General features: G+C 59.2%; 9 protein-coding genes across 9 annotated transcripts; 4 read left to right on the top strand and 5 right to left on the bottom strand.

The window, feature by feature from the left end:
- Positions 1 to 371: 371 nt before the first annotated feature.
- Q8F55_003667 (uncharacterized protein) lies at positions 372 to 643 on the top strand (the record flags this gene model as incomplete). The annotated part of the gene is made up of 2 exons (XM_069352197.1): positions 372 to 478; positions 526 to 643. 2 exons carry the CDS (start codon positions 372 to 374, stop codon positions 641 to 643), a joined length of 225 nt encoding a protein of 74 aa, XP_069209615.1.
- A 95-nt stretch (positions 644 to 738) lies between these two features.
- Positions 739 to 1,443, bottom strand: Q8F55_003666 (uncharacterized protein; the record flags this gene model as incomplete). Its single annotated transcript, XM_069352196.1, has 3 exons — positions 739 to 993; positions 1,035 to 1,118; positions 1,174 to 1,443. 3 exons carry the CDS (start codon positions 1,441 to 1,443, stop codon positions 739 to 741), a joined length of 609 nt encoding a protein of 202 aa, XP_069209614.1.
- Positions 1,444 to 2,278: 835 nt separating this feature from the next.
- On the top strand, positions 2,279 to 4,314 carry Q8F55_003665 (uncharacterized protein; the record flags this gene model as incomplete). Its single annotated transcript, XM_069352195.1, has 10 exons — positions 2,279 to 2,299; positions 2,335 to 2,395; positions 2,455 to 2,513; positions 2,553 to 2,662; positions 2,706 to 2,838; positions 2,873 to 3,010; positions 3,050 to 3,638; positions 3,682 to 4,050; positions 4,087 to 4,206; positions 4,241 to 4,314. 10 exons carry the CDS (start codon positions 2,279 to 2,281, stop codon positions 4,312 to 4,314), a joined length of 1,674 nt encoding a protein of 557 aa, XP_069209613.1.
- Positions 4,315 to 4,396: 82 nt separating this feature from the next.
- On the bottom strand, positions 4,397 to 5,930 carry Q8F55_003664 (uncharacterized protein; the record flags this gene model as incomplete). Its single annotated transcript, XM_069352194.1, has 7 exons — positions 4,397 to 4,627; positions 4,663 to 4,709; positions 4,814 to 5,183; positions 5,319 to 5,330; positions 5,491 to 5,528; positions 5,563 to 5,778; positions 5,927 to 5,930. 7 exons carry the CDS (start codon positions 5,928 to 5,930, stop codon positions 4,397 to 4,399), a joined length of 918 nt encoding a protein of 305 aa, XP_069209612.1.
- A 613-nt stretch (positions 5,931 to 6,543) lies between these two features.
- Q8F55_003663 (uncharacterized protein) lies at positions 6,544 to 9,031 on the bottom strand (the record flags this gene model as incomplete). The annotated part of the gene is made up of 6 exons (XM_069352193.1): positions 6,544 to 6,685; positions 6,736 to 6,833; positions 6,877 to 8,091; positions 8,130 to 8,316; positions 8,363 to 8,493; positions 8,534 to 9,031. The coding sequence occupies 6 exons, from the start codon at positions 9,029 to 9,031 to the stop codon at positions 6,544 to 6,546; spliced, it is 2,271 nt and encodes a 756-aa protein (XP_069209611.1).
- A 1,295-nt stretch (positions 9,032 to 10,326) lies between these two features.
- Positions 10,327 to 11,775, bottom strand: Q8F55_003662 (uncharacterized protein; the record flags this gene model as incomplete). Its single annotated transcript, XM_069352192.1, has 6 exons — positions 10,327 to 10,414; positions 10,454 to 10,476; positions 10,523 to 10,585; positions 10,624 to 11,388; positions 11,426 to 11,497; positions 11,533 to 11,775. 6 exons carry the CDS (start codon positions 11,773 to 11,775, stop codon positions 10,327 to 10,329), a joined length of 1,254 nt encoding a protein of 417 aa, XP_069209610.1.
- Positions 11,776 to 12,307: 532 nt separating this feature from the next.
- On the bottom strand, positions 12,308 to 13,043 carry Q8F55_003661 (uncharacterized protein; the record flags this gene model as incomplete). Its single annotated transcript, XM_069352191.1, has 7 exons — positions 12,308 to 12,379; positions 12,428 to 12,512; positions 12,564 to 12,610; positions 12,676 to 12,722; positions 12,780 to 12,857; positions 12,906 to 12,993; positions 13,041 to 13,043. The coding sequence occupies 7 exons, from the start codon at positions 13,041 to 13,043 to the stop codon at positions 12,308 to 12,310; spliced, it is 420 nt and encodes a 139-aa protein (XP_069209609.1).
- Positions 13,044 to 13,776: 733 nt separating this feature from the next.
- SLC1 (1-acylglycerol-3-phosphate O-acyltransferase) lies at positions 13,777 to 14,983 on the top strand (the record flags this gene model as incomplete). Its single annotated transcript, XM_069352190.1, has 5 exons — positions 13,777 to 13,965; positions 14,004 to 14,164; positions 14,203 to 14,300; positions 14,339 to 14,623; positions 14,658 to 14,983. 5 exons carry the CDS (start codon positions 13,777 to 13,779, stop codon positions 14,981 to 14,983), a joined length of 1,059 nt encoding a protein of 352 aa, XP_069209608.1.
- Positions 14,984 to 15,318: 335 nt separating this feature from the next.
- APL2 (beta-adaptin) lies at positions 15,319 to 17,908 on the top strand (the record flags this gene model as incomplete). Its single annotated transcript, XM_069352189.1, has 8 exons — positions 15,319 to 15,340; positions 15,402 to 15,538; positions 15,598 to 15,984; positions 16,020 to 16,410; positions 16,446 to 16,825; positions 16,860 to 17,051; positions 17,091 to 17,446; positions 17,500 to 17,908. The coding sequence occupies 8 exons, from the start codon at positions 15,319 to 15,321 to the stop codon at positions 17,906 to 17,908; spliced, it is 2,274 nt and encodes a 757-aa protein (XP_069209607.1).
- Positions 17,909 to 17,990: the final 82 nt, after the last annotated feature.

Genomic DNA, 17,990 nt, shown 5'->3' with positions numbered 1-17,990 from the left:
AGCGCGTCGGTCTGTTTAGTGTAGCTGGTTGATCCAATAATAGTAGCTCGGTGCCATCACCAAGTGATGACCGATTTAATGGCATCTGTGTAGCTGCTTTGTATAGTGTAAATAATGCAACTCGCTGCGATTGCTCGTCGCACCAGTGTGTTCTTCGAAGTCATAGTCAGGGACGTTTAGGCTTAGCCCCATTCAATTAGTTGCATGCCATGCCAAAGTCATTCTAACGTCAATGGGCTGCGCGTTTGAGGCGCATCAGGACGCGTCTCGTCCTTCAAACACCGTGTTTGATGCAAACAGTCTTGGAATGGTATATGAAGACGCAGAGGGGACACTATGCCTCTCGCTCCCTCCCCCCCACCACTACCACCATGCCGCAACCACCAGCGAGCCGGTCGGAGCAGGTCCAAATCCTCACTGCTCACAAGGGCTGGATCATGCCGGCCTATCTGCTAAAGCTGAGCCCGCGGTCCTCTCGGTAGGTCGAGCTTCAGGTCAGAGCGAGCCGCCCTGACAGAAACCAAGCCGCAGCCCAAACCTCGAGTCGAACGAGCTACAGGCGATACCCTCGTCGCCCTCCAAGCTTCGCGTCCCAGCCTCGCCCCAGCCCCCGGCGGCGCCACTGGCTGCGCATGCTCAGTAATACGAGTCCGCCCGCACGGCCTGCTAGATAGTGAACGCTCCGTCTGTATAGTATAATATAATCGTTTCATGTAACAGCTCGTGTGCCCGACTCGATCACTTGGCCTCCTTGCCCTCCACCTTTGTCTGGAAGGCGCGCAGCATGTCGACATCCAGCGGCACCTTGTCTCCGATCCAGGTTGCGTGAGTGGTGTGGTCAACCGGGTCGTCGCCCGTGTTGGGGTGGATGAGCACGCTGCAGGGGCCACGGTTCGCGACAAACCACGAGAAGAGCGCTCCCAGCTCGTGTGGTGTCCTCACGTTGACCTCGAACATGGGGATGGGGTGGGGCCCGAGGGGCTTGTCCCAGAACTGCACGTCAGTACGGGCATGGCACGAATGCTCGGGCTCACGCGGTAGGTTGGCAGCTCGGGGAACTCCCTCCTCACGGCGGCGTACAGTGCGTGCGCGTGCTCGACGTGCTGCGGGCTGAGGGGCTACGATGGGTCAGCTTGCCGTGCAAGCGGCTGTCGACAGCGCGCTGCTACGTACGAGATGGTAGATGTGAAAGTCCCACCATGGCTTGGAGAGCTTGCCGCCCTCGCCATCCCACACGGCATCGTAGTGCGGGCTCTTCTTGCCATCAGGCCGCGGGGGGTTGTACACCGTCTTGCCCGAGCCGTTGGGATCGGCCTCGTACGACAGGGGCTCGAGATTGTCGGTCGGGTAAGAGACCGATGGCTTGGCGTACTTGGGGTAGAACGGCGTGAGGGGCGTCGCCGGGAGGGTGCTGGGTCCGGTAGCTGGTCCGGTGCTCGACATGATGGGCGCGGTGGTGGTGGCGGTTGTGGTTGTTGTGACGGTGGTCGAGATGAGCAAGGATCTGCTGCACGTCACGGCTTATAAGCTTCCCGGCAACCTTGTGCACCTCGTGCAACCAAAGATCTCTGCCGGCCTATGACGTTTTGCTTTCCCCGGTGTTTGTAACCGAGTAAGGGTTGTTCATTAACCTTACCTCGAGTGTTTATCAGGAATAACCGTCATATTACAAAGACTGGGTCGAGGATGAGGTAAACAATGGGAACGGGGCGGAACACACATCCGCTCGGTCGGCGAGGCTAACAACAACCAAGTGCAGTTTCGGAGGTGGCTCCGAGCTGCCTTTCAACATCCAACGCGTGTTGTCTCAACACTCGCTCAGACTACAGCGTCACTCTCCCCCACACGACTCAAGGCGTCGTGGTCACCACCAGCCTGCTGACCCAAACATTGATTCAGCTCAGAGAAAAGCCAAGCCCTGGACGGGGGCGTGACAGTGTGACTGTCGTGTTCCCTCCCCAATGCACCTCCCGGAGCCCATCAATGTCCTGGCCGAACCGCTCCTCTGCACAAACACCGGCCCTTGGTGGCCAATGCTAAACATCTGACAGTCTCCCGAGTTGTTTCTCCTTGCTTGTCCCGACTGCGGTCCACGTCCAGCTCGGCCACTGACCAGCCTAGAGCACAGGCCAACCCCGCCCAGGCCGCCAGCCCGATTCCCCACACTTTGCCGCACCGGCCGGCCGCAACAGGCTTTTGTCCCACCGGCAGCCATCTCTTCAACACTACCAACACTAGGACTCCACTGGCGCCTGCCGGGGGGAGCGCACTACGGGCCATGGACTTTGACGTCGTGCCGGTGAGTTTGAGTTCTCACACCCATCTCACGACGAGTACGAAGACATTGTCTGGGGGGAACGGATCGGTGGTGGGAGTTTCGGATCGGTATACAAGGGTGAGTAGCGAGCGCAGGGGCATTGAAGAGATGACAGCAGCACGGCTAACCCGGGCCAGGCCAGTACCTCGGAGTCGACATCGCCATCAAGGAGATCCACAGTTCGACCGAGTACGATGTAGGTTCCCCGCCAGCATCCCCAGTGGCTCACGTAAAGGTATCAAAGTACTTTGAGAGGGAGTGGAGGATCATGCGCGAGTGCCGTCACCCGAACATTGTGCTGTTCTTGGGCCTGAGCAAGGAACCGACCGAGGACGGCCGCGTCTTGTAAGTCAAACCCACATGTGCCAACATACTCAACCGCCCCGAGCATCGTCACAGAATTTGTTCCTCGAGGCAACTTGAGAGACCTCATTCGCTCGTACGAACCCTTCCCATGGCGCCTCCGACTGTCGTTTGCGACCGACCTGGCCAGGGCAGTGGCTTACCTCCACGCAAGACAGGTGAGTAACGTTGGTGGTTCGAGCTCACAGCCAGTGCCTCCACCGCGACTTGAAGGGCGAGAACCTTCTTATCACGGGGAATGATCGCATCAAGGTTGGTGACTTTGGCTTTGCTCGCATCACCGGGAGGAACGACGAGGAGATGAGCCAGATGACATACTGCGGCACAGACGTAGGTGTCTGCGCTGGGTTTCCACTGACAAGAAACCAGGGCTACATGTCACCCGAGGTGAACATGGGAGACGGCTTTGACCTACCGACCGATGTCTTCTCCGTCGGTATCATCTACATCGAGATTCTGACTCGCACCAACGTGACTTGCAAGCTGTGGTCGCCCAAGGCGCCGACCTTCGTCCCAGACGCAGAAGAGGTCAGGAGGAGAGCCTCGCCTGGGTGCCCCGCCGCTTTGATCGACCTGGCGCTCGAATGCTGTCGCTTCCTGCCGACAGATAGACCCAGTATGCCCGAGGTGCTCACTCGTCTCCGGGCTATAGAGCTAGGACTGCCAGAAGTCGACACCACCGCCCACGTTGGGTCAGTGCGATTCGTCCCCCGCGAGGGCAAGCGGGCCTCCTTGCCAGTCTTCGACCAATCGCTCGCCACCGAGCTGAAGGCAGCGGGAGCACACCTGGACGATGAAGACATCGAGCACGCTATTGTTGATGAACTGGTCAGCGGTGCCACCTGCGCGGAGAGGCGGTCTCGGAGCCTGGCTGGCCTCGCGGGAAGTAGCTGGAGAACAACGCGGTGGACTGAAACGTCCAGCACCAGCCGGTACTGTGACGCCAGTGAGATGAACGGTAAGTTGCGCCTGGGGGCTGAGTGTGTCTGACATGTGGGCAGGAAGGACACCACTGCTGAGGAAACGGGTGCTGCCGGCCGATGGGAAAAGCGAGGAGAAATGCGCTCCAGAACGCACACCCACCGGTCAAGCAGCGTGCTGCTGCCACTGCCGCTGCCACACACCAGGGGGCTACCCCACCCCGCCGCCGGAGGATCACCCTCTGTCGTCCAGAGGGCCTGCTGGGCGGGACAGCGTCGATCTCGGCACTGTCATTGTTCAGCGAGACTCGATATCGTCGACTCCAAGCAGTTTGGACAGCGCTCTATTACCACAGCTACATGTCCATGTCCGCGACGGCACTGCCACCACCTCGGGTGAAGCGATCCACCGGTTCACACTCCATAGAGTACCACCGAGACTGCTGAACGGTATGTTATCGTCGACAGGCTGGCACTGACCTGCAGTGGCCACGAACTTTGCCCTTGCCTTGTTACCGAGGCACATGCCATGGGGGAAAGAGAGGTGCTCGGTGTGCAGGAAGAGGCTGGGCCCACGGGCCGCCCTGCAATGCGACGACTGCGGCTGTAAGTCTGCCCACTGCTACATGAGCTGACTCAGTGATCGTACATGCCAAGTGCTCGTGTTCGGCACCGCGCAACTGCGCAACGTTCGATGATGGCGGAATTGATTGACCGTTGAAGCACAATGTCACGATTGTTCATGATACCTCTATAATAGCTACGCTGTGATGTGATGCTCAAGGCCCGCGTCTTTCTAGCGGGTGAACAAGACGATGCAGAGGAGAGCGACCAACTTGACGGGGGGCACCAGCCGCTTGCTGCTCGATGTCCACCAGGGTGTGCGTAGCGGACCTTGTCCTGCCACAGGTCCGCCCGCCCCAGTCAAGTTGGCATTGGTGGCAGTGTGGCCGACGACTGCGCGGCTGTCGCCTTGCTGGTACACCTTGATCGAGTTGATGATCATGACCGTGTTCTGGAGGTTGGCCTGGGGTTAGCCCCGGTGTTGTCTAGAGAACGTACTGGATCGGCGATGAATGAGGAGCACGTTCCCGGGCAGTAGCTGAACTCTGTCCATTAGCCAGCTTCGCTGCGATGTGCGCACGAGAGTACGTGTTGCCCGCCCAGTCTCCTGCGTGTCGTCGTCAGCTGCCGGCCCCAAGCACCAACTCACCGCAGAGGTTGACGTTCAGGACCAGGATTTGCGGCTGGAAGAACTGGTACGGGTTGCACGTCGACGCATCAAAGGCGGCCACCGGCGGCCCCCATGCTGACGGGGATGGTGCTTTCGACGTGACACTGAACGACGTCAGCTTGGTGCCCGACGTTCGCCACAAACTCTTGGGGGATGGCTGATCGCGTCCAGCTCCCTTGTCATTAGCGGTTGCTGGCGAGCGCCACGTACACATGCGAATCCCGCTCCCATCCCAGAGCATTGCGAAGACACCGCCGCCGGCCGCGTTGAAGTTGTGGCCGTACGAAGCGTCAGAATCGGAGACGATGCTGCATCCCACGCCCGACTTTGTCGAGTCGCAGTTGGTGCCCTGCTACTTAGCGTCGGGCGACTCACTGTGGCACTCACGAGTGGCCGCCCGGTGAAGCCCGTGCCGGTGTTGATGATGCAGCCCGGGGCGGTGTGCCTGTTGCCCGTTTGCCATGTCCGGGTAGCGTGCACTCACACTGACATCTGGCTGCGTCATTGTCAGTTGGGTGTTGGTGGCGGCCAGTGCCACTTACTTTGCGCTCATGTTCTGAACTCCCTCCTGCCGCCGTCAGACTCGCCATGCAAGCCCTCTCACGATGATATCAATCTCGCCCTGCACGTCAGCAGCGCCCAGGACCAGCGCTCACAAAGTGCGGCCACGGCCCCTCGTTCCCCACTGTCCAGACTGCGGTGTGAGCTCGCTCCGACTCACCCCCTACCCGCAGGCCACACGCCACACCCCCACGGCATGAGCGCCAGGTCGATGATGAACAGTCCGCCCCCAAATATCGCCTTGGACGAGATGCGCACAGAGTTGCGCGGCTGCCCGGGCTGCAGCGTGGCCCAGTGCTCGGCCTGGATGCCGGGCTGCCCTTCCTTTGTCCAGAACGCCAGGCCGGTCTTGAACGCCGTCGGCGCGTCGACATATGTGACCGCTGCGGGTTCAGCACGGGCCCGCTCGACAGTGCCATACAGCCATGGCTTGGGTCTGCCGAGCTGAAGAAGTTGAAGCTGGGTCCGTCACGCGTGAGCGGGTCCGTTCTGGTGCACGTCCGCTGCTGCATGGGCGCCGCATGGACTCACGCATCGAAAAAGGTGGACCCCTGATAATCTACTTGGAGGCCCCAGCTGAGCTGGCGCCGCTGAGCCTCGGGCAGGCCGCCGACTTGGAGCTGGGTCAAGTGGCCAGTGACAGCGCTCGTTAGGAGCGTGAAGAGTGCCCAAAGGAGGACGAGCACCATGGTTGTGAGTGGTATGAGTAGAGAGTGAAGAGAGGGTTGCAAGACTCTGTGAGAGGCTGCAGGCGTGTGAGACGAGGCGATCAAAGGATGCAAGCCGAAGTCAGCAAGCAAGCACGACTTTGAAGCCTCGCTCGACCGATCCATGTCGTCGAGATTGTCGCTTGCTCGGTCGGTGCGAGCCTCGAGCCTCGAGCCATGGCTTGGCGCCGTCGAAGCGTCACGCCAACAGCCAGGCTAGGCAAGTGGGTGCGACGGCACCGAGGTGCCCATGAAACACGCGGGACAATGACCATATTCGACATGCTCAACGTCGCATGCTGCGCACAGATCCATTGCCTGGAAGCTGCATATAAATATAACAATAATGGTATGGCATCGACTGCACTTTGCAACTTTGCTTGACGAGTCGCCCCACCTTCCTCTCCTCACAGTCTCCCCCTCCTCATACATACTCTCACACTACGCATCGCGACGCTTCCTGCTCTTGGGAGTCGGGCTAGCCTGTTCACCTGGAACCGTGGCACGACCAAGCGGCGAAGGATCGTTCGATGGTGTTGAATTGGCCGGCTTCTTGTCGAAAGCTCCAGTCTTGCGCAACCACCTGCGCCATTGTCAGTACATCGGGCGCGCGTGTAACTCTAGTAAACCCACCTTTGGCGAACCTGGTGGTAGCTGCGTGTTGGCACACACTTGCTCACGAGGTCCCACTTCTCGCCGTGCTCCATCACCGCACGAGTAAGAAGCTCATCCTGAACTAGTCAGTGCCGTGCCAATCAATCCACTGCAACTTACCTCCTCCTTCGTCCACTTGAGATACGGAGAGCGCACGCGACGTGCTGGCATGGCACTCGAGAGGTGAACATACTTGCCCAGACCTGGCACAGCAGCACCCGTCGGGCTCTGGAAAGCATTGGAGCCTTCGCCGTTAACGAAAGGATCGTCCCCAGTTGAAGATGACGGGAAACCACGAGCTGGTGGCGTGTTCGAAGGGTGGGTGCGGAGCGGAGTATCTTCGTGCGCCTTGGACGACCCCTCAAGCTTGATGGCAGGCCCCAGGGGGGTGTCGGCGCGGCTCTGTGACTGGCTCCTGTAGCCTTCCTGTTCTCCGTCCAGCATGCCCTCGAACCGAGCGGCAGCGGCCATGACGCTTGACGAGCCTTGAGCAACGTCTTGGCTGGCAAGGGCAAGCAGGTCCAGCGCAGACTCGTGCCGGTCATCGGTTGCAGATGACGCACGACCAGCCGTTGATGCTTCGTCCTCGCGTTGACGGCGGGGCACCCATTCGATAGTGGCAGGTGGCTGACGCCTCTGCTTCTTGCTTGGGCTTTCAAAGATGTACTGAGTGCCGGTTGTGGTACGGGTGGCAGACATTGTCGCGCTCGGCCCATGCGAGGTATCGCGCGACGGGGTACCAGGCCGAGTGGCCAGCTCTGCTGCGAGCAGAAGGTCGCTAAAGTTGCCACCGGGGGTGGTCTGCGGAACCTGCGGCGCACCGCGACTGCGCGATGGCGTTGTCGGGATCGAGCGCTTCGTCTGCTTGGGCCGGGCCGTGGATGGGGTGCCAGACGGCTGCGAGGACGACTGCTTCACAGCGGTATTGACGCGGCGGTCACTGCTAGGAGACAGCAGGTTATCGAGGTCGGTAACTGCCGGCTCATCCTCGCCGCCCTTGACGCCACCGTAACCCTCAGAGTAGCCGACGCCGCCATCTGGTCCAACAACACCACGGCTCTTGAGCTCGCCCAAAGTGAGTCGCCCAATGCTGCCGTCTTGAGGACGAAGAGACCGAACTTTGCGAGCGGCGAGAAGAAGGTGCTCCGCCCGCGCGTCTCCCAGAGTCGTTCTGGTTTTGCCAGGTTTGGAAGGTGCGGCTGTGCTGACCGCCTTCGCAGGAGCTTGCACCGGCTGGGCCTCGCCCTCGAGCGCCGAAGTGCCAAGAATAACGTGGGCTCGAAGATGGCGAAGCTCGGTTACCAGCGACTCGATCTGCTGCTGAGTGTCGACAAGCTACCAGTCAGCGCCGCACAAGATTGCATCGAACTCACCCTTGGTGCCATGAGTCGATTTCCCATTTCCAAGCGCTTGTTCGCAGCCTCGAGCTCCTGATGGTATCCAACGTCGAGGTCCAGGACTCGCTTCGGGCGGTTGCCAGCTGCGGCCTCCAGCTCACGGGTACGGATCAGAGCACGAGTCTCGGCTTCCCAGCTGGCCCTCTCTGCCATGAAGCGGTCGCTAGGGTTGGTCAGCACAGGAAAAGGATGACGGTTGTACCACTCACCGCTCAATGCTCATCAGCTGCTCAGCCAAACGAGACTGCTGCTGCAATGCGGCAATAGTCTCTTGCTGGGCAGCGACTTGTTGGCGAAGGAAGGGCATGCCTGTACCGTAGGCGCCGAGGAGAGTCTGGCACTGAGAGGTCAGAAATGGTGCAATCCAGATCATGGCTCACCATCTTTGCGAGCTCGTCCCGCTGAGCGGCCGCGTCGGAGCCTGAGCTTTCCGTGGTAATCGTATCCAGACGTGCCCGTATAGACTCGACGTCGGCTTCCGACAAGGGTCCCTGTTGGCCATCCTTGTCTTCCTCGTCCAATTCACTGTCCTCTGGCACATCATCAAACGAGGCCCGGCTCTGAGAGTTGAACGCCGAGGCCAAAGTCTGGCGAGAGGCAATGGACGATGAGCGTCTCCTCTTGAGAGGCTCTGGGGAAGGTGACGGATGGTGTTGACTCATTTTGCCCTTTGTGATGCTCATGTCATCGTGAGCCAGCTTGGGGCGGAGTGCTTCTGGGGCGTTGACAGCCTCCAGCCTGCGAAGTTGCTGGGCGGTGCGCGGAGTTGGGAGAGAAGCGTAGGGTGTTTCTGGGGGTGGTGGGGTGACTGGTGATGAGAGTGTAGGCGTGAGGTTGATATCACGAGGAGGGGTGGATGGGTGATGCGTCGACGACATTGAGGGTTGAGGGGATGTCGCAGAGGTTGAAGATGATGGGTAATGACCTCCTCTGTTGCGATCTCTCTCTCTCCGTGTCTCGCTGTCTTCAAGCGCTTGACATGCAACTGGGGGGTTTGTTGGCGTGTGTGTGCGTGTGTGCCTTCTCTGTGGGACGTCTGAAAGCGGCGATGGATGGAGGATGCTAGGCGGCGGCAAGTGGAGTTGGGTCGGCAGAGCTTGTCGGTCAAGTGTCCGTCGTCGTTGTCGAATGCAAAAGGTGCAAGGGTGCAAAGGTTGAAAGAAAGGAAGGAGTGTGGGAGGGGATGGATGGATGATAGATGAGTGGTGGTGAGTGGGCGGGGGGGTGGACGGGGCAAATGACTGAACTCGTGCTAAGCTACACCCAAATAGAGAGAGCAAGGGGGGTGGGCGACTGGGCGGCGGCGTGCTTGCAGGCGCGGGGCGGGGCAAAAGGAAAGAGGTCAAAGTCAAAAGGAAGGCGCGGAGCCAGCCAACCAGCAGCCTAGGTCGCCCTCATGTTCCAGGGCAGACACACCACTGACTTGAAAGGGACTGGACCGTGGCGCTGATTTTTTTTTTTTCTTCTTCCGTTCTCTAGTCGGCCCTGGTTTGCCACCCAACTTTGTAATGAAAAGTATAATTCAACATTACACTCAACTTGACCATATTTACTCCCGCTAATAGAACCTGTCGGTCACCCGTCACGGTCTCGGGCCTAGTCCCTGTGCCAACCCACCACCCAGCCGCCATCATGGCCACAACGCCCAATGCACCCAGGATGACTTTAACCGGTGGCCCGAGTTTCCCACCTTTACTTTTCCCTGGCAATCTCATGTCTGACAAAGTCATTACAACCAGTTTCGGACAAAAGTCACTCAACTATTACCTCTTTCAGTTACAACCAATCCTACCACATGGTGGCAGCTTCTCCTGAGGTGGGGGGGGGGGGGCTGGCTACTCTACTCTTTATACACCGCCACCACCACTACCGCCAATTCCACTGCCCGCACCTCCACCACCATGCACGGGTGGAGGTGGCAGCGTTGCTGACGCCATCGTGGGTGGCGGGAGTGGCGCCGGCGGCGGCGGCAGAGACTGCCAGGTCGAGCTTGACACGCTTCCCATAGTCCCACTCAGCCAATGAATGGGCGTCGATCCACGTTTCGGCTTGACGACATAGCTTCCAGACTCCTTGGCCTTCTCCAGTTTGGCGGCCCGAGTCGCCCGGTTCTTCCGAGACCTTTCAACCACCTTGGACCTGACAAGTCAACGACACAGGCTACTCTCGTCACTTACACATATTCTCGATGGCCGATAGGTCCTCCGTGGGAGCGGAAAGCAAGGGCCTCGACAGCTGCCTCGAGGAACAGTTGCTTGGGGCTGGGACGTCAGTATGGTGCTTGGAGGCCAGGGTCTTACGCAGTCGAGTTCATGGGGTTGTGCTGGCGAGTCAGCAAATGGCTAGCAGCAGCGACAGGAGCGACATACCACAAGGACATGCTTCAAGCTCAACAACTCGGCCTCGGAGACCTTGTACTTGTCTCTGGCAGCCTGTAAGAGGTCAGCACGGCTCACACAGCTAGGCAAACCTTCTTGTTCATCCGCACGTCGTGGATAGCAGCAACAGCTCGGGCTCGCCATGTGCTGGGCCAAAAGTCATGGACGACCTTGTTGCCCTTGTCATCCCACTCAAACTCGTCGCTGTCGGAATCTTCGGGTGTCGAGGGCACAGCCCACGTTGCACGCTTGCGCTTCCTCCCGGTGACTAAAGCGTACTCGATCTCGCTGTCGTAGTCGTCGTCCGAGTGCTGGGGGTTGGTGGCCGCGTCGATTGCTTGCTGTAGCTTCGCCTCCAACTGGGCCTTCCCTTCATTGTCCCAAACCCTGCCGCGGAGGAGAGAGATGTCGCGTCTTTTGGGCTCGACGCGCGAGACGTAACCTTGAGGGCCAGCGTCCGTGCCTACCTTGGCCGACCGCTCGCCGTTCCGTCGCCCATTCACGACGCCGATCACCTGCCTCAACACGTTGCCATCCTTTACAGGTGGATGGAAGACGGCTTGCCCCAGCGCGTTTTGTCGATTGATGCTAGCCTGAAGCCCTTGCTGATAGCGCTTGAGACGCTCCGTAGCAAGGTGAATCTCGCGTTCTTGCCGGTAAATGGTGTATTGCGCCTTGGACCAGTCCTGCCTAGCGCCTCGAGGGCGATAGAAGTTGCCGGGAAGGGAGCGGATGGAATGACGCTCTTTGGGCTTGTACGCATCGGGTACCACACGACTGAACGTAGCTGAGCTCGCCAGTGGGGCACGATCGATGAGAGAATCGTCCGCCGTTAGGCGGTGGTGAATGCACACTTCCTGATCGTCAGCAACCGCGGTTCAAAGGCATGCCTACTTCAAAGACCCGGTCGTCGAACTGAGCGCGGAAGAACCGGTTGACGCCGGATAGAGCGACATAGTCGCGTAGCTACAGTTAGACTAGCGTGATCGTGTTCCACTCACGCCCAAGCCAGTGTCAAGGGCAAAACACCTGTTGAGCACATGGTCCGGTAGCTGCAACAGGGGGCAATCGGTGCGCGACCACCACTGAGGAATGTCCTTCCACTTTACTTCTTTAGCGAACAAGATGGGGCGGCCAGTCTTCTTGACGTTGGGCTTGGTCTCGACGTCGTCGTCCTGGTGCTCGTCGTCGTCCCCGAGCTCGTCATTGTCGTCCACATGATCGATGTGGTGTGTTGAAGACATTTGAGCAGCCCGTCACGGAGGTGGTTGGTGAGCTCCAATATGGCCGAACCCGGGCGGGAGGGAAGGTCGGGAACGAAATGAGAGATGTCCAAGTGGCTTGGGGTGCTTCGATCGTGGAGGGGGGGTTGGATACCTTTGGTGTGTTGTGGGATGACGAGCAACCTCTTGTATGTGCGAGGTAGCGGTTGCAAGTAGAAGAGAGTGACGACAGTGAGAGAGTGAGAGTGAGTGAGATCGAGGGTTGTTGGGTTTGGTAGAGTTTTGGCCGCCGCCGCCGCCGCGCAATGGGAACTAGACGAGACGACGTGACGAGGATGGGAACAACACCCTCCACCCACCACGGACAGATGGCAGGTGGCGCGGATGCGGCGATTAAGGCGCGGGTGGGCGCGGGCGCGGGCGGCTGACGGGACAAGACTCAACTTGGCTCACACCACCACTGCCGCCGGAATCAATAACATGTGTGCCAGGCATGCATCCCACTCCAACACAACCACGAATGCCCCTTTCAACAACCATCGCTCCTACTACGCTACGCCTGCAGGAGCTTCTCATCGACAGCTTGCTGGGTCAGACCCTCAGCACCGTCCCGAACCTCGAGCACCTGGGCGTGGTGAGCACATTGATAACCCAACATCCATCTTGCACAAACCTTGGCAACCTCGGCAACCTGCTGGAAGTAGCTCAACGCCGACGCGTGCAATGTCAAGAGCTCGACAGGGGATCCGGATGGGGACCTGTTTGGGTGGTCAGCATGGAGACGACGCGCACGGAACGCGTCGACTTGCCAGTTGACAAGCAGCAGGGGGTAGGACACGCGTCCGTCCTTGTGGGTCTGCGGACGTCAGCCTCCGACTCGGCCTCTGCCGCCTTGGTGGGCTGGGAGGAAGCTCGACTTACGAGCTCGTGAGACAAGAGAATGTAGCGCGGAGCATTCTCGGGCAGCTCTGTGAAAGCATGTCAGTCAGGTTCGAGGTGGGGACCCGAGCTCGACTCCAACTCACCCTCTGCGATTTCCTCAATAGTCTGGTCCTCAAACTCCTCGTCGACGGCCATTGTCAAGGTGGCTTTGACGATCTTGACTGTGGGGGAGGTCAGCAACCGCCTTGTGCACCAGCAACGCTACCAACCCGAGATTGCGGCATTGCCCTTGCTCTTTGTGAAGCGAAACTCCTTGAGAGCGTCCTTTACGGTGGCGGGGATATCGACTGTACGGGACTGGCAATGGTTAGCTTTGTCAAGTGTTGGTGCAGCACAGTACTGACCATGTTGGATGAGGTTGGATGTATGATTGAGATTGATCTTTTACAATGACAATGACGCTGGCAGAGATGAGATAGAGTGACGTCGTTGGTGAGGCCCCCGGCTCTATCTGGCGGCTGGCGGATCCATCGTCGTGTCGCTTGATGGACGGCGAGTGGGCTCACCCAGCGGGCCAAATTTGACCCCGCACGCCACCCACCCACCCCGGCGACCCTCCCCCGCCCTCCCCCTGCCGGTTTGTACGGCGCGCGCTTGGCTATCAATCGTAACCGGCAAGCGGTCAGCGCGGGCTGCCAGGAGCGAGCCAGGCAGGACCAGGAGCCGAGCAGTGACGGCGGCGGCGCCGGCGCCGGCAACAGGTAGCGGCACTGTCACGAACGGGCGCCAGGCAGCCAACTCTGTGGGGTATTGGGTCGCCCATGGCTTGTCCGTCCGTGCAAGTTGTAGCGCGCGCGCACGCCAGTCTGTAGTTTAGGCCGGCCGGGTTGAGGCGACCGACCGACCGACCGAGACAGGCAGCCCCATGACGAAGAGAATGGCGCGTTTGGCGGCGGTGGCGGCCAAGACCATGTCCATGCAACAAAAAGGGCTAAAAGATCGCCCATGGTGCCTTTTAGCCTATCAACTTGACAACTCACAACAACCCACCCACCCACTGTCAATCACACATCCCACCCCAGTACCCTCCTTCACCCCCCCCACCTTCACCCCTCACCCCTCCCCTCCCCAACCTCCTCCATGCCTCTCTCTTGGGTCCTCAAGCCCATTGCGATCGCATCAGCGGTCGCATTCGGTGCCCTTGGTGTCCTCTCAAGGCGCTACCAACGCGCTCGATTCTACTTCAACCTCACAATCTATGTCACGACCCTCGCCTCAGCTAGTCTGTGGGGTCTGCTCATTAGCATAATCGCCACCGCTGCCGGCCAGGTGAGCTTTCTCCGCCCGTGCTCGGCTGACCTCGACAGCGGTACAACATCAACTACTTTGTTGCACGTTCATTCTACCAGATTGCCCACCCCCTTATGGGCCTGCATTTCGACGTCGAGGGCCAGGAGCACCTCGACGGCCTCCTCACTGCCCGTAACGGCAAGCCCCAGAGCGCTGTCATTCTCGGAAACCACCAAAGGTAGGCCCCATCTGTGGGCAAGGAGCTGATCTGTCAAGCATGCTCGACATTCTGTACCTCGGCCGCATCTTCCCCAGGCGGACATCAATCATGGCCAAGAAGGAGCTCAAGATGACTCCTATTCTCGGCCAGTACAGTGAGTGGTACACCGTGACCGTGTCACTGACATTGCAGTGACCCTTTCTGGAGCCGTGTTCATCGACCGCAAGAACCGGAAGAACGCCGTGGCCACAGTTGAGCAGGCCGGCGCGTCCATGAAGAAGAACGATGTCTCTATCTGGATCTTCCCAGAGGGAACACGCTCTTTGCACCCCGAGCCTTCTATGCTGCCCTTCAAGAAGGGTGCATTCCACCTCGCTGTGCAGGCGCAGGTGCCCGTTGTCCCAGTGGTTTGCGAGAACTATTACCGGCTGTTTGACAGCAAGACCCGCCTGGACGGTGGCCGATTGAAGATCAAGAGTGGGTTGGGCTCCACGTTCGAGGCTAACAACAGTTCTTCCCCCCATCCCCACTGTTGGCTTGACCGCGGATGACGTTACGAGCCTCGTCGAGTCTACCCAGAAGCTCATGCTCGAAACCCTCAAGGAGATTTCCGCTCCTCCTGCGCCTCCGGCAATCAAGGCTCCTCGTGCCGCGGATTCGTCGTCTGCCAAGACGACATCGAGCCAACTTGCTGTCCAAGGTGACACCGAGCTGCGGTCGCGTGCTGCCAGCGACACTGCAGCAAAATCTATCACCACGTCGACCGAGTCTCTTCAGACTACTGAGGATGAGATGGACGACGACGCCGTTCTCCTCAAGCGCCCCAAAGCCGAGTAATTTCGACTCCATGTAGTGTACAGTTTGTGTAGGGTACGGCGGAGGGACGATCACGATGAGACGGAGATGCATGACGACCTGGAGACGCGACTTGTTATTGTTGTCGACGCAGGGTGGGCGGGGCTGTATGCGGAGTAGGCAGGCAGGAAGCCGAGACGGGATCAAATTGGGGACAGTGCGTCAGCAGTTGAGTGCTTGCTGGAGGACGCGTTGCGGTGCGTTGCGGTCGCTGCGTCGTGCGGCGTCGTCTGTTGGTGATCCACCATCCATATACCCCCTTCCCTTCCTTCACTCACGGTCCTCCTCGTCGTCCTCCTATCCACCACCTCACAGTCATGGCCGTCGCTCCACGGAAGGGTACGTTTCTCCTACTCGACCATGAAAAGCTGGTTCTCGACTAACAAACGCTTCCCTACAGGCGAGAACTGGGAGTTGCGCCAGCAGCTCAACAGCGAGTACCGCGACAGGCGAGCAGATGCCATCAAGCGTGTCATTGCAAACCACACCATTGGCAAGGACTGTAGTGGTCTCTTCCCCGATGTCGTCAAGAACATGGTACGTGGGGCTTCCGCAAGCAGAGCTTCCGGCGCGTCCCTCCATCTGACGCAGTCCAGCAAACCGACGACCTCGAGCAGAAGAAGCTCGTCTATCTCTACCTCATGAACTATGCCAAAACCCAGCCCGAGCTAGTCATCCTCGCGGTCAACACCTTTGTCAAGGTACGCTATGACCCATGGAGCCGTACTGACCCACAGGATGCTGCCGACCCAAACCCCCTCATTCGCGCTCTCGCCATCCGCACAATGTCCATGCTGCGCGCCGAGAAGATCATCAGCTACCTGGCATCTCCTCTGTCCAAGTGCCTCAAGGATGAGAACCCCTATGTGCGCAAGACGGCTGCCCTCTGTGTCGCCAAGGTGTTCGACCTCAAGCCGGAAATGGCGATCGAGTACGGCTTTATCGAGACGCTGCGTGACCTCATTGGCGACGGCAACCCGATGGTGAGCAGCACTTGCTCGTTCCTAACTGACGCCAGGTCGTTGCCAACGCCGTGGCCGCTCTTTCGGATATCCACGAGGCTGCCCAAAACATGCCCGCCGAGTCAGCAGAAGGTGACGAGGCGGAGCCCTCGGCTCGTCCCAACAATCAGCTGTTCATCATTGACCAGGCCACGCTGTCAAAGCTGCTCGTCGCTCTGAACGAGTGTTCCGAGTGGGGTCGTATCGCCATCCTGTCGGCTCTTGCCCGGTACCGCACCAATGACGTCGAGGAGAGCGAGCACATTTGCGAGCGTGTCATGCCTCAGTTCCAGCATGCGAATGCTGCTGTGGTCCTGGGCGCTGTCAAAGTGATCATGATCCACATCAAGCATGTTCAGCGCGAGGACTTGCTCAAGAACCTTACCCGCAAGATGGCTCCTCCGCTCGGTACGTCTAGCCAATGGCCCTTGTTAACGTCCCAGTGACCCTCATCTCATCTGCCCCCGAGGTCCAGTGGGTTGCTCTTCGCAACATCAACCTGCTGTTGCAAAAGCGTCCCGACGTTCTCGCCAACGAAATGCGCGTCTTCTTCTGCAAGTACAACGACCCCCCTTACGTCAAGGTCGAGAAGCTTGACATTATGGTCCGCTTGACCACGCCGCGTAACGTCGACATTCTTCTCGGCGAGCTCAAGGAGTACGCTTCCGAGGTCGACGTCGACTTTGTCAGGAAGGCTGTTCGCGCTATTGGCCAGGCGGCGATCAAGATTGAGTCGGCTGCCGAGCGCTGCGTCGGCGTTCTGATGGAGCTCATCGAGACTCGTGTCAGCTACGTCGTGCAGGAGGCCGTGATTGTCATCAAGGTGGGTATAGTTGTCGGTCGTCACTGACATACAGGACATCTTCAGGAAGTATCCCCACAGCTACGAAGGCATCATCCCAACTCTTTGCGCCAACCTGGACGAACTGGACGAGCCAGAGGCTCGCGCCAGTCTGATCTGGATCATTGGCGAATACGCAGAGAAGATTGAGAATGCCGACGAGCTCCTCAGCACCTTCCTGGATGCCTTCAAGGAGGAGAGCTACCCCGTGGGTGTCGAACCTCTCAACCTGTGCTGACGCTCAAAGGTCCAACTGCAAACCCTCACCGCCATCGTCAAGCTCTTCCTCAAGAAGCCAGATCAGTCTCAGGGCATCGTCCAGCGTGTTCTCCAGGCGGCGACGAAGGACAGCGACAATGCCGACGTTCGTGATCGTGCCTACATCTACTGGAGGCTGCTGTCGTCCGACCCAGCGGCGGCCAAGAACGTTGTGCTCGCTGCTCGGCCACCAATCAGCCTTCCGCAGACGACTGTCCCGCCAGCGATCCTCGAGGAGTTGGTTGCCGAGATTTCGTCGCTTGCGAGCGTGTACCACAAACCTGCGGCTACGTTCATCGGCAAGGGGCGATTGAGCGCCGAGGAGCTCGCCAAGCGGGCTTCAGAGTGAGTTGTTGCATTACATCAGACCCAAGGTCGTGTTCTGACGCAATCCTTAGGCCCGAGGAGGACGCTGCTCGCGAGCGTGCCCTGCAGACTGTTGTGGCTGGTCAACAGGCCGAGAATCTCCTCGACTTTGACGCGGATGAGCCAGAGGCCGCTGGCCCTGGTAGCGACCTTTCTGGCCTTGGTACGAGCGGTATTTCATCGCAAACGATCGCCTCTGTTGCCAAGTCCACCAACCCTCTGGATGAGCTCATGGACCTGTTCTCGACGGCAAGCATGGCGGCACCGACAGCTGCACCAGCAGCAGCGCCGGCCGCAGGGCTTGGTGGTTTGGCCGGCTTCAACACATCGCCGCCACCACCAAGTCTGTCACCGACGCCTGCGGCGGCTCCGGTTGCACCCAAGGCTGCGCCCAAGGCTACGGTTACTGCAGCGGAAGACGACCTTCTTGGTTTGTTCTAGATAGACGTTATGACATGAGCAATGCAGTTGTGGTTACCATGTGTAGGTGCATCTGCGTGGATTGAATGTCGGGTTGCGGGTT

The sequence above is a fragment of the Vanrija albida genome, assembly GCF_041260175.1.
Source record: "Vanrija albida strain AlHP1 chromosome Unknown contig_3, whole genome shotgun sequence".
NCBI classification, from domain to species: domain Eukaryota; kingdom Fungi; phylum Basidiomycota; class Tremellomycetes; order Trichosporonales; family Trichosporonaceae; genus Vanrija; species Vanrija albida.
Note: the sequence above shows the minus strand (reverse complement) of the source record. Positions and strands in the feature narration are given on the sequence as shown.